The sequence below is a fragment of the Bos javanicus genome, chromosome 6, assembly GCF_032452875.1.
Source record: "Bos javanicus breed banteng chromosome 6, ARS-OSU_banteng_1.0, whole genome shotgun sequence".
NCBI lineage: Eukaryota > Metazoa > Chordata > Mammalia > Artiodactyla > Bovidae > Bos > Bos javanicus.
In genome coordinates, this window is record NC_083873.1 from 65,719,435 (window position 1) to 65,733,370 (window position 13,936).

A 13,936-nucleotide genomic window follows, 5' to 3' on the forward strand; every position below is an offset into this window, starting at 1 on the left:
AGTGAGATATAATTGACATATAACAAAGGGTAAGTTTAATGGCTACAATGTGCCAATTTGGTAGATATTGCAAGCCTGGTGTGTGCAGAGTTGGAGATGACTGAGGGACTGAACAACAACAATATATTGCAAAATATTACCAGAGTAAGGCCAGTTAACACAGCCATCACCTCTCACAGTTACATGTGTTGAGGGCAGTGTGGGTGTGGGTGCATAAGAACATTTAAGATACACTCTCAGCAATTTTCAAGCACACAATACATTATATCCCCCTAATTTACTCATTTTATAACTGGAAGTGTGTACCTTTTGACCATTATCACCCAATTTCCCTCTCCCCACTGCAACTCTGTTTCTGAGTTTATTTTTTTTTGATTTCACATATAAATGAGATCATTCAGTACTTTCTCTGACTTAAGTCACTTAGCCCTCAAGATCCATCCTTGTTGTTTGAAATTGAATTTTCTTCTATTTATGGTTGAATAAGTTTATATTATTTAGAAAATATTATATAATAATTATATTACACAATGTTTATATATTAGTTATGAGTATCAATAATCAACATACTATATTAGTGCATACTGGGTGGTAAGTCGCTTCAGTTGTGTCCAACTCTATGCAACCCTATAGATTGTAGCCCACCAGGCTCCTCGGTCCATGGGATTCTCCAGGCAAGAATACTGAAGTGGGTTGTTATGCCCTCCTCCAGGAGATACATATCCTCCAGGATATATAGAATCCTGCTTTTTCAAAGGTTTGCTTTACACCAGTTGGCTTTTAGTACCAGTTTTTGTTAGTTAAAAGAAATCCAGAGAAGACTTTTCACATATATGAAAACAGGCAAAAAGTGAAAATAGCATTCAGCATCTGTTTTAGAGTGGCGCCACCAAGCTTCTTCCCCATTAACTACACTCAGTATCTTAGCATAAACTCATCATAGTTTGAACTGTGTGTGAGCATATGTGCTTTATCTAGATTTATTTCATGCATCTGTTAGTGAGATGTGTGTATCATAAGGTAACTGCTGCTTCACTTTAGGCCATTTCAGCTTAAGAAAGGTTTCATAGGAACATTCTGCTTTCAAGTAGTGTGAGAAACCTGTACAGGATATTTTCCTTATCCATTCACCCATCAACAGATACTTATTTCCATACCTTGGCTATTGTAAATAATGAAACAATGAACAGGAGGGTGCAGCTATCTTTCCCTATGGAAATGACTTCATTCCTTTAGGATATACACCTAGAAGTGAGTTGCTGGATTATGAAATGAAGTGAAGTTGCTCAGTCGTGTCCGACTCTCTGCGACCTCATCAACTGTAGCCTACCAGGCTTCTCTGTCCATGGGATTTTCCAGGCAAGAGGATTGGAGTGGGTTGCCATCTCCTTCTCCACGGGATCTTCCCAATCCAGGGATCAATTTTTAATTTTTTGAGGAATCGCCAAACCTTTTCCATATGGCTACACCATATACAAAAATAAACTCAAAATGGATTAAAGACCTAAATGTAAGACCAGAAGCTATAAAATTCCTAAAAGAAAACATAGGCAGAACATTCAGTGACAAAAATTTCCATAATATTTTTTTGGATCCACCTCCTAAGGCAAAGAAAACAAAAGCAAATATAAACAAATGGGACCTAATTAAACTTAAAAGCTTTTACACAGCAAAGGAAAACATCAACACAACAAAAAGACAAACTACTGAATGGGAGAAAATATTTGCAAATTATATGATTGATAGGGATTAACATCTAAAACATACAAACAACTCATGCAACTCAATACCAAATATAAACAGAATAAAAATTGGCAGAAGAACAGACTAGACATTTTTTTCAAAGAAAACATGCAGATGGCCAACCAGCACATGAAAAGATGCACAACATCACTAATCATCAGAGAAATCAAATAAAACCACAGTGAGGTATCACCTCACACCTGTCAGAATGGTTATCATCAAAAAGAATACAAATAACAAATATCAGCTATGACACGGAGATAAGGGAACCCTAAAACACTGTTTGTGGGAATATAAATTGGTGTAGCTACTATGGAAAATAGTATGGAGGTTCCTCAAAATTTATCTACCATAAAAATGTAGCTATCGTATGACCCAGCAATTCCACTAATACATATGTACTTGAAGGAAATGAAAACACTAATTCAAAAAGATATATGCACTCCAATGTTCTTACCAGCATTATTTGCAATTTCCACCATATGAAAGCAAGCAACCTCAGTTTCCACCAACAGATGAATGTATAAAGAAGATATGAGAGATATATAATGAAATATTATTCAGCCATAAAAAATAAAATTTTGCCATTTATAATACGGATGAAACTGGAGGGCATTAGGCGCAATGAAATATGTCAAGAAAGAAAGATAAGTATTATATCATTTATATGTGGAATCTAAAAAATAAAAAAAATAAATGAATACAGAAACACAAAACAGAAACAAAGTTACAGATAGAGAGAACTAGTGGTTACCAACAGGGAGAGAGAAAGGGGAAAGGGGCAAGACAGAGATATAGGACTAAGTACAAACTATTATCTACAAAGTAGGATACAAGGATATGATGTATAGCACAGCACATACAGCCATTATAATAATTTTAAATGGAGTATAATCTATAAAATTATTCAATCACTATGTTATACAATTAAAACTAATATAATATTATAAATCAACTATACTTCAATTAAAAAATGAAGAGAGAAGATGTAATAGCAGAATAACAATACACTAATCATCACAGAAGAAAACACGACAAATGCATTAAAACATCCTTTTGAGCAATACTAAACGTATGCAAACTAGTCATGCATTTCATGCTCCTCTGAGTTCTGGGCTAAGTGAGAAAAAGTGAACTAAAAATAAACAAATTGTACATAAACAATACGATCCTAAATTTGTTGAACATATATAATATAAAGGCAACAAAGAGATGTTTAAACAGTTAAGCACATAGACCTGGAAAAATAGAAAATTAACTGTTTACAATGGATTTCTCTGGGTGTTGGATGACAATATTTTTCTTCATACTTTTTTATAGTTTCTAAATATTCACAGTTAAGTCTGGTTTTGTTTTCTAGTCAGAAAAATAAAGTGTTACAAAAAAGATAGCCCAGAATCTTACTTATGTGCCTCCTCCAATTTCTTACAGATCAGTGAGAAATGAAAGCCAGGCAGAGGATATGACTACAGAACCAGAACGGGATGGTACTTTTTTCCAAAGCCCTTGATTAACATCACCTGACTCAATTGTGCTTTATTTCACATACTCTCTTTAGCTCAGCACTAGAGGACTAGAACACTGACTTTCACTGCTCAGGGTCACCTTATATGGATTTAAGTTATTTAACCAATTGTTCATATGTTTTAATTCTCAACTGTGAAGTCCAACTTCCAATCTTTGGTCTCCTACATAGTGCCTCATCCAGCACTGGATATAGCTTCTGTAAAAATGAAGACATTAACAAGTTGAATGAAAAACCCTCTCTTGAATAGAAAGTACACAGCTTTTCATCCCATCAGGCACTCTTTACATAAAAAGGGTGAAACTGAAAATTGAAGACCAAAATTATTTCTATGGGAAATGAGATTTTTTTGAGCAATCGAGAAAAGGCTTGAGGCATACTTATTAAAAGAATTATTTTGCTCATCCAAAGTCATCATACCTAAAGTGTTTTTGTTTGCTTGTTTTTAAAGTGGCAAACATCAGCAGAGGTATTTGCAGAGGAAGAAAATCACCACTATAGCAATTTCAGAATTTCACAGATAGGTGAAATGGTGAATCAGAACAGTAGCGATACAGTTTGATAGAACTGTGTAATGAAGGTAGAAATTTTTAACTTTAGAAGTTAACATTCAAACAATCACAGATAGACTGAAAACTTTGTCAACGTTGTATCAGTTCTTACACATGGACATGACAAATGCAAGACAGAATAGAGAAAATAAGCACATGATGACAAAGCGGGTGGCCTAAGTGGTTACAGACATGGAAGCTGAAGTCTGATGGCCAGAGTGGAAATCTCACATCCACCATCACTAGCTTTCTAACTCTCAAAAAGTCACTCAGATTTCCCTGCGGTAAGATGAGACAATAACAGTACATATCCCACACAGCTCTTGTGAAAATAAAATAAAACTACATACTAAGTTTAATAAATACTAGTTGATTTAGATTATGAGGTTGAAAACATAACTATTTCAGTGAAATCCATTTTATTTGCTTCACATCATCATAAAAAGCTGAATTACTATTTAAAATTTAAACACTGGTTGGAACAGGAGTAATGTATGCTAGGCCCTACTTGAGGTTCTTCAATCTAGAGGTGAGCTGTGGACATTTTCTTTCCAGAGCCCCAGTGGTGTCATGAGGAGGTCTGCTGGATAAGGTTTATATTCTCTGGCTGCTTTCAAATTCCTATGATCTATACAGCTGAGAGGGAAAAAAAAAAAGTGCTTTAATACTGCTGCTTACAAAATATTTTCACAGTAGGAATTGAAATAATGGATCATTTCAACATATTTATGTAACAGCTAAATTAAACAAAGAACAAGTAAAATTTCCCAGTGGGAGAGCTACAGAAGTAAAAACTGATCAAAACAAAGAATTTTCAGAATGTATGCGTACTAAAGTTTCAGTGAACAGAATAAAAACCCTGAAAAACCAATCCTGATGCTGAAAAGAAAAAAATAAATAAGTTTTTTCCCCCTCTGCATGTATCCTCCTTCATAGTTTCACAGAGAGATGGAAGGTACACTGATGATAGATAAAATTAACTCCACGGACACATTACATCTTTACACCTTTTAACCTTATACTATAATTTAACCAGTATTTATTAACTTATGATGTGACATAACAACCAGAAGCTGGTAGAGTTTTGAAGATTTTTTAAAATCTCATATGTGCCATCTAGGAATTTATTTATATATGTCTGTGTGCTAGTCACTCAGTAGTGTCCGATTCTTTGCAACCCCATGGACTGTAGCCTGCCAGGCTCCTCTGCCCATGGGATTCTCCAGGTAAGAATATTGGAGTGGATTGCATTCCCTTCTCCAGAGGATTTTCCCGACCCAGGGATCGAACCCTGGGTCTCCTGTATCACAGGCAGATTCTCTACCATTTTAGCTACAGGGAAGTCCTTAAACTTGCTCAGTCATGTCTGACTCTTTGCAACCCCATGAACTGTACACTCCATGAAATTCTCCAGGCCAGAATACCAGAGTGGGTAGCCATTCCCTCCTCCAGGGGATCTTCCCAACCTGGGATCGAACCCAGGTCTCCCACACTGCAGGCAGATACTTTAGCAGCTGAACCACAAGGGAAGCCCAGGAATACTGGAGTGGGTGGGTAGCCTATCCCTTCTCCATTGGTCTTCCCAACCCAGGAATCAAACCAGGGTCTCCTGCATTGCAGGTGGATTCTTTACCAATGAAGCTATCAGGGTAGCCCCATTTATATGTTTATAACATATAATAGAATAAGGCATACAATATACATTATATATAAAACAAGGTACATTAAAATACATGGTATTTTTAAACACTATAGACTATGATGGGCATCGCCAGTGGCTCAGCAGTAAAGAATCTGCCTGCAATACAGGAGACCAGGGTTCAATCCCTGGACCGGGAAGATCCCCCAGAGAAGGAAATGGCAATCCACTCAAGAATTCTTGCCTGGGAAAACCCATGGACAGAGAAGCATGGTGAGCTACAATTCATAGGACTGCAAAGAGTCGGACATGACTGAGCAATTGAGCATGCATGCACAGACTATGAAATATATATATACACATATAGTAAAAGACGAAAGGTAGAATATATTCAAATACAAAAATAAATGGCTTAACACTAGGATAGCAAATTCAAATGATAATCAGACCCAAGAAAGGCAAATAAGTGCACGCAATGGGCAAAGTAGATACTGAGCCACACTGAAACATGTTTTCTCAGAAAAGCTACCCATGGATTGCTGCCATTTAGTAACAGAGGTCGAGGGTTCCCAGATCTTCAAATTTTCTAAACAGAAACAAGAGTTTAGAGGCTTATTTAAAATATCAATATTTTTCTAGTGCTGGAAATTAATGTAAACATTTTAAAACATGGGTAAATCAAACAGACACAAGTTTGAGGCTTATGCATCTTGTGAGCTGCTACTTTGGATTATTAAATGCTAGAGAAAATATGTTAACACTTTATGAATCTTCAGATGTTTAGCATGTTGTAACATTTTTCTTATAAAAAGTGAGGCAATTATTACACCAACTTTATGATTTTATGGGGAAATGGAGGATCAGGAAAGCTAAAATTGTCTACACAGTCACATAAATAAGCAGACTTGGTTTCAAAACCAAGTTTCTGTTCAGCTCAGTCGTGTCCAAATCTTTGTGACTCCATGGACTGCAACATGCCAGGCTTCCCTGTCTATCACCAACTCCCGGAGCTTACTCAAACTGTCCATTGAGTCGGTGACGCCATCCAACCATCTCATCCTCTGTCATCCCCTTCTCCTCCTGCCTTCAACCCTTCCTAGCATCAGGGTCTTTTCCAATGAATCAGCTCTTCACATCAGGTGGCCAAAGTATTGGGAGTTTCAGCTTCAGCATTAGTCCTTCCAATGAATACCCAGGACTGATTTCCTTTAGGATGGACTGATTGGATCTCCTTGCTGTCCAAGGGATTCTCAAGAGTCTTCTCCAACACCACAGTTCAAAAGCACCAATTCTTCAGTGCTCACATTTCTTTATAGTCCAACTCTCACATCCACACATGACTACTGGAAAAACCATAGCCTTGACTACAAAGTAATGTCTCTGCTTTTTAATATGCTGTCTAGGTTGGTCATAACTTTTCTTCCAAGGAGCAAGTTTTAATTTCATGGTTGCAGTCACCATCTGAAGTGATTTTGGAGCCCCCCAAAATAAAGTCTGTCACTGTTTCCACTGTTTCCCCATTTATTTCCCATGAAGTGATAGGACCAGGCGCCATGATCTTAGTTTTCTGAATGTTGAGTTTTAAGCCAACTTTTTCACTCTCCTCTTTAACTTTCATCAAGAGGCTCTTTAGTTCTTCTTTGCTTTCTCCCATAAGTGTGGTGTCATCTGCATATCTGAGGTTATTAATATTTCTCCCAGCAATCTTGATTCCAAGCTTGTGCTTCATCCAGCCTAGCATTTCTCATGATGTACTCTACTCATGATGTACTTTAACATATAAGTTAAATGAGCAGGGTGACAATATACAGCCTTGACATCCTCCTTTCCCGATTTGGAACCAGTCTGTTGTTCCTTTTCCAGTTCTAACTGTTGCTTCTTTACTTGCATACAGATTTCTCAGGAGTTTGTCTACCTCTCAAGTCCCTATCCTTTCTAATAGGCAATACTTTTTGATTTAAAAAAAAAAAAAAAAGATGCATGAAAAAAGAGAACTTTATTTTAGACCCTGGAGGGTAGGAAAGATCTGGGTATCCAAAGGGGAGATATGAAATGGTTTTAGTTATAGGCAATATGCGAATACTGGAGGAAGGAATGAGCATGGTATTTTTAGAGATAAACTTGGAAACTGGACTGGTAGACATTTCATAGTTGGAACTAGGAAAAATCTATTATATATAATACATAGATAATATTTAATTTAACATTTGACACAAAACAGAACATCAAAAGCTAGGAAACTTAAATTATTCTTTTCTATTCCTGCTAATCTTCAGTGTCAAATAATGATCAACAACTTTTAATGTTATTATTATTTTAAAGTTACATTTCTTAATTTCATCTAGAGATTACCCAGTCTCCCCACAAAGTGTCTGACAATGGTATTGCAAGAGAGTATGATCTGTCCCCAGCCAAAAGTTTAAGAACTGCCTTGATCACAATGAAACTAGTCTACTTTCTTAAACAAATAATGTTAATTTCAAAACCACAAAAAGAAGGCACTGATCCCTTTTAAATTTGATTTAAAATAAAATTATACTATCTTCCTTAAAATTACCTAAGCTTTGTGGGAAAATCTAAAATAATATTCTCATGAGTAAGGTTATTTATCTCAGATCTAGCCTTGGAGAGATAGTCCAGTGTTGTTAGAACTTTTGATATTCTTTAAAAAAAAAAAAAAAAAACTGGAAAGCAGGGGTTTTTTAATGTAAAGTCTCAATTTTTAAAATCTTGGCTCAGTTAAGAAAATAACTTATAAGGTTAGAAAAATAAAAATCCAGAAGTCTGCAGACCCCCTAAAGGAAATTCAGAAATTAGCCATGATTGGGTCAGAGCAGGGAAGATAAGGAGTAATGTTCAAGCACTGCTCTAAGAAACTTTGTGTAGGAATGGCTTATGCAAAGGTGAGGAGGAAAGAGACTGCTAATTACATTTGGGAAACAGAAAAATCACTTGTTAAGTTTCTTTAGTACAATATTCTTTGTTCCCCTTACCCAATTTTCCATCAAAATGAAGAAAATATTGTAGCATCACTTAGATTTTAATATATTTTAATAAGCCAGCCCAAGCAGCATGTGGGTTTCTGGAAATTTTTCATTCATAAAAAGATTATCTCTGTATTAATACATTTAAAACAGAGAAAGAGAAAAGATATAGACATTATTCTAGAGATTTAAAATACTTCATCATGAATACAAAAGCAAGATTCATACATATGATGTCTCCAAGAGACCCACTTCAAGCTTAGAAACACATACAGACTGAAAGTAAGGGAACAGAAAAAGATATTCAATTCAAATGGAAGTCAAAAGAAAGCTGGAGAAGCAATACTCATATCAGACAAAATAGACTTTAAAATAAAGACTACTGTAAGAGACAAGAAAGGACACTACATTATGATCAAGGGATCAAACCAAGAGGAAGATCTAACAATTATAAATATATATGGATCCAACACAGGAGCACATCAATATATAAGACAAATGCTAACAGCCATAAAAGGGGCATCGACATTTATATAAATGGAAAGACCAACCAGACAGGAACTTAATAAGGAAATGCAAGCCTTAAATGATACATTAGATCAGATAGACTTAATTGATGTTTATAGGACATTCCATCTGAAAGTGGCAGAATACACTTTCTTCTCAAGTGCACATGGAACATTCTCCAGGACAAATCACATCTCCAGGGTAGGTCACAAATCATGTCTTGGTAAATTTAAGAAAACTGAAATTGTATCAAGCATCTTTTCTGACCACAATGCTGAGATTAGAAATCAATTATAGGGGGAAAAAACTGGAAAAAACACAAATACATGGAGACAAAACAATATCTGATTTAATGATCAATGGATCACTGAAGAAATCAAAGAGGAAATCAAAAAGTACCTAGATATGAATGACAATAAAAACATGACAACTCAAAACCTATGGGGCACAGGAAAAGCAGTCTTAAGAGGCAAGTTTACTGCAATACAATCTTACCTCCAGAAATAAGAATAGCAAATAAACAACCTATCCTTACACCTAAAGCAACTAAAGAAAGAATAGCAACAACAAAAATCCAAAGTTAGTAGAAGGAAAGAAATCAGAGATCAGAGCAAAACTACAATGAAACCGAGATCAAGAAAACAACAGCAAAGATCAATGAAATTAAAAGCTGATTCCTTGAGACAATAAATAAAATTGATGAACCTTTAGCCAGACTCATCAAGAAAAAAAGGGAGAGAATCCAAATCAATAAAATTAGAAATGAAAAAGGAGAAGTCACAACAGACACCACAGACATACAAAGAATCATAAGAGATTACTATAAGCAACTATATGCCAATAAAATGGACAACCTAGAATAAATGGACAAATCTTAAAAAGATACAACTTTTCAAGACTGAACCAGGAAGAAACAGAAAATATGAATACATTCAATCACAAATATGAAATTGAAACTGCAATTAAAAATCATCCAACAGGAGGTTCCCTGGTAGCTCAGTGATAAAAAAAATCTGCCTGCCAATGCAGAAGATACAGGTTTAGTCCTTGATTTGGGAAGATCCCACATGCTGTGGAGCAACTAGGTCTGTGTGCTACAACTACTGAGCCCTGTGCTCTAGAACCCAGGAGCCGCAACTACTGAGCTCATGTACCACAAAGTACTGAAGGCCATGTGCCTAGAGCCCATGCTCTGCCACAAGAGAAGCCTGGGCAATGAAAAGCCCACACCACACAACTAGAGAGCAGCCCCCACCCACCACAATGAGAGAAAAGCCCATGCAGCAACGAAAACCCAGCACAGCCAAAAATAAATCAATAAAAGTATTTTTAAAATCTTCCAACAAACAAAAGTTCAGGATTAGATGACTGGTACAGGACTAGATGGAATCACAGGCAAATTCTATCAAACATTTAGAGAAGTTAACATCTACCCTTCTGAAACTCTTTCAAAAAACTGCAGAGGAGGGAACACTTCCAAGCTTATTCAACAAGACCACCTTTTGCCCTGATACCAATACCAGACAGAGAAATCACAAAAAAATAAATTTACAGGCCAATGTTACTAATGAACATAGATGCAAGAATCCTCAACAAAATGCTAGCAAACTGAATACTCTGGTCTCCCATATTTCAGGCAGATTCTTTACCATCTGCTGCTGCTGCTAAGTCGCTTCAGTCATGTCCGACTCTGTGCGACCCCATAGACAGCAGCCCACCAGGCTCCCCTGTCCCTGGGATTCTCCAGGCAAGAACACTGGAATGGGTTGCCATTTCCTTCTCCAATGCATGAAAGTGAAAAGTGAATGTGAAGTCGCTCAGTCATGTCCGACTCTTCATGACCCCATGGACTGAAGCCTACCAGGCTCCTCTATCTATGGGACTTTCCAGGCAAGAGTACTGGAGTGGGGTGCCATTGCCTTCTACATTTGACCATCTGAGCCACTATCAAAGCCCAATTGAATCCAACAACACATTAAAAGGATCAAGTGGGATTTATCCTAGTGATGCAAGGATTCTTCAACATGCACAAATCAATGTGATACACCACATTAACAAAGAATATGGTACTGGTACAAAAACAATAGAACAGGATAGAAAGGCCAGAGATAAATACATGCAATTATTATCACCTAATACAAGACAAAGGAGACAAGAATATACTGTGGAGAAAAGACAGTCTCTTCAAAAGGTGGTGCTGGACTGGATAGCTACATGTAAATGAACGAAATTAGAACACATCCTAACACCATATACAAAAATAAACTCAAAATGAATTAAAGACTATATAACACTTTTAGAGGAAAACATAGAGAAAACACTCTCAGATATAAGTCACAGCAAGATCTTTCTCAATCCACCTCCTAGAATAATGAAAAAAACAAAAATAACAAATGGGACCTAATAAAACTTAAAAGCTTTTGCGTGACGAAGGAAACCATAAACAAAATGAAATGAGAACCCTCAGAATGGGAGAAAGCATTTGCAAACAAAGGAACTGGCAAGGGATTAACCTCCAAAATATACAAACACCTCAAGTAACTCAATATCAAAGCAACAAACAAAACAATCAAAAATAGGTGGAAAATCTAAATAGCCATTTCTCCAAATAAGATACACAGATAGTTAAAAAGTATATGAAAAGATGCTCAACATCACTAATTATTAGAGAAATGGCAATCAAAACTACAGTGAGGTATCACCTTACACAAGTCACCTTATATATCCAAAAATCTACAATGAAAGCTGGAGTGGATGTGGAGAAAAGTGGACCCTCCCACACTGTCGGTGGGAACGCACTGTTACAGCACTATGGAGAACAGTACGGAGGTTCCTTTTTGTTGTTCAGTCGCTCAGTTGTGTCCAACTCTTTGCAACCCCATGGACTGCAGCAGGCCAGGCTACCCTGTCCTTCACCATCTGCCAGACTTTGTTCAAACTTTCATGTCCATTGAGTCAGTGATGCCATCCAACTATCTCATCCTCTGTCATCCCTTTCTCTTCCTGCCCACAATCTTTCCCAGGATTAAGATCTCTAATGAGTCAGCTCTTCACATCAGGCAGCCAAAGTATTGAGCTTCAGCTTCAGCATCAGTCTTTTCAATAAATATTCAGGGTTGATTTACTTTAGGATTGACTGATTTGGACTGATACAGTCCAAGGGACTCTCAGGAGTTTTCTCCAGCATTACAGCTTGAAAGCACTGAGTCTTTGGCACTCAGCCTTCTTTATGGTCCAGCTCTCACATCCATACATGACTACTGGAAAAACCATAGCTTAGACTATGGCTATAGTTAAACCAAGTTAAACTATAGCTTAGACTATACAAACCTTTGTCAGCAAAGTAATGTCTCTGTCGTTTAATATGCTGTCAAGGTTTGTCATGGCTTTTCTACCAAGGAACAAGTGTCTTTTAATTTCACGGCTGCAGTCACGGTCCACAGTGATTTTGGAGCCCAAGAAAAAAATGTCTGCCACTGTTTTCATGTTTCCTCATCTATTTTCCATGAAGTGATGGGACCAGATGCCATGATCTTAATATTTTGAATGTTGAGTTTTAAGCCAGCTTTTTTCACTCTCCTCTTTCACCTTCATCAAAAGGCTCTTTAATTCCTTTTTGCCTTCTGCCATAAGGGTAGTGTTATCTGCATATCTGAGGTTATTGATATTTCTCCTGGCAATCTTGATTCCAGCCTGTGCTTCCTTCATCCCAGTGTTCTGCATGATGTACTCTGCATATAAGTTAAATAAGCAGAGTGACAATATACAGCCTTGACATACTCCTTTCCCAGTTTGGAAGCAGCCATCATTCCATGCCCATTTCTAACTGTTGCTTCTTGATCAGCATACATATTTCTCAGGAGAAAGGTAAGGTGGTCTGGTATTCCCATCTGTTTGAGAATTTTCCATGGTTTGTTGTAATCCACAGGAAGTCTTTAGTGTAGTCAATGAAGCAGAAATAGAGGTTTTTCTGGAATTCCTTTGCTTTTTCTATGATACAATGGAGTCGGCAATTTGATCTCTGGTTCCTCTGCCTTTTCTAAATCCAGCTTGTACATCTGGAAGTTCTCAGTTCAAACAGCTAAAAACAGAACTACCATAAGGAGTTGGCAACACACACCAGTATTCTTTCCTGGAGAATTCCACGGCCAGAGGAGCCCAGTGTGTTTGCAGAGTCCATGGGTTTGCAGAGTCAGACATGACTTAGCCATTATGACCTAGAAATCTCACTCCTGGGCATATACTCAGAGAAAAACCATAATCTGAAAAAATACATGCACTCCAATACTCACTGCAGCACTATTTACATTAGCCAGGACAGGGAAGCAACCTAAATATCCATCAACAGAAAGAAAGAGAAGTCGCTCAGTCGTATCTGACTCTTTGCGACGCCGTGGACTGTGGCTGACCATGCTCCTTTGTCCGTGGGATTTTCCAGACAAGAATACTGGAGTGGGTTGCCATTTCCTTCTCCAAGGACCTTCCCAATCCAGGGATCAAAAGGGGTTTCCCACACTTCAGGCAGACTCTTTACTATCTGAGCCACCAGAGAAGCCCCCATCCAACAGAAGAAAGGATAAAGAAGACATGGTACATATGTACATATGATGGAATATTATTCAGCCATAAAAAAGAACAAAGTAATGCCATATGCAGCAACATGGATATGCCTAGAGATTCTCATACTGAGTGAAGTCAGTCAGATAAAGACAAATATCACATGACACAACTCAGATGTGGAGTCTTAAAAAAAGGCTACAAATGAACTTTCCCATAAAACACTAACAGAGTCAAAGATGTAGAAAATAAGCTTATGGTTACCAGAGTTACAGTAGGCACTGATAAACTGAAAGACTAGGATTGACACATACACATTACTATATATAAAATAGGTAACTATTAAGGACCTACTGTATAGCACATGGAACTCTATTCAATACTCTGTTATGGCCTATACGGGAAAAGAATCTAAAAAAGAGTGGATGTA

General features: G+C 37.1%; 1 protein-coding gene across 2 annotated transcripts in view; it reads right to left on the reverse strand.

Annotated features, from left to right (window-relative positions):
* The window catches only part of GABRA4 (gamma-aminobutyric acid type A receptor subunit alpha4), a 241,910-nt gene that overhangs the window by 90,322 nt on the left and 137,652 nt on the right, over nt 1-13,936 (reverse strand). The window contains exon 10 of one of the 2 annotated variants that reach the window (XM_061420067.1): nt 3,786-4,455. The exons of the other annotated variant lie outside the window; for it this stretch is intronic. Within the exon in view, the coding sequence (XP_061276051.1) occupies nt 4,441-4,455 (15 nt within the window). The 3' untranslated portion in view covers nt 3,786-4,440. Of the gene's footprint in view, nt 1-3,785; nt 4,456-13,936 lie in introns of those variants that run through there. 2 annotated transcript variants of the gene reach the window in all.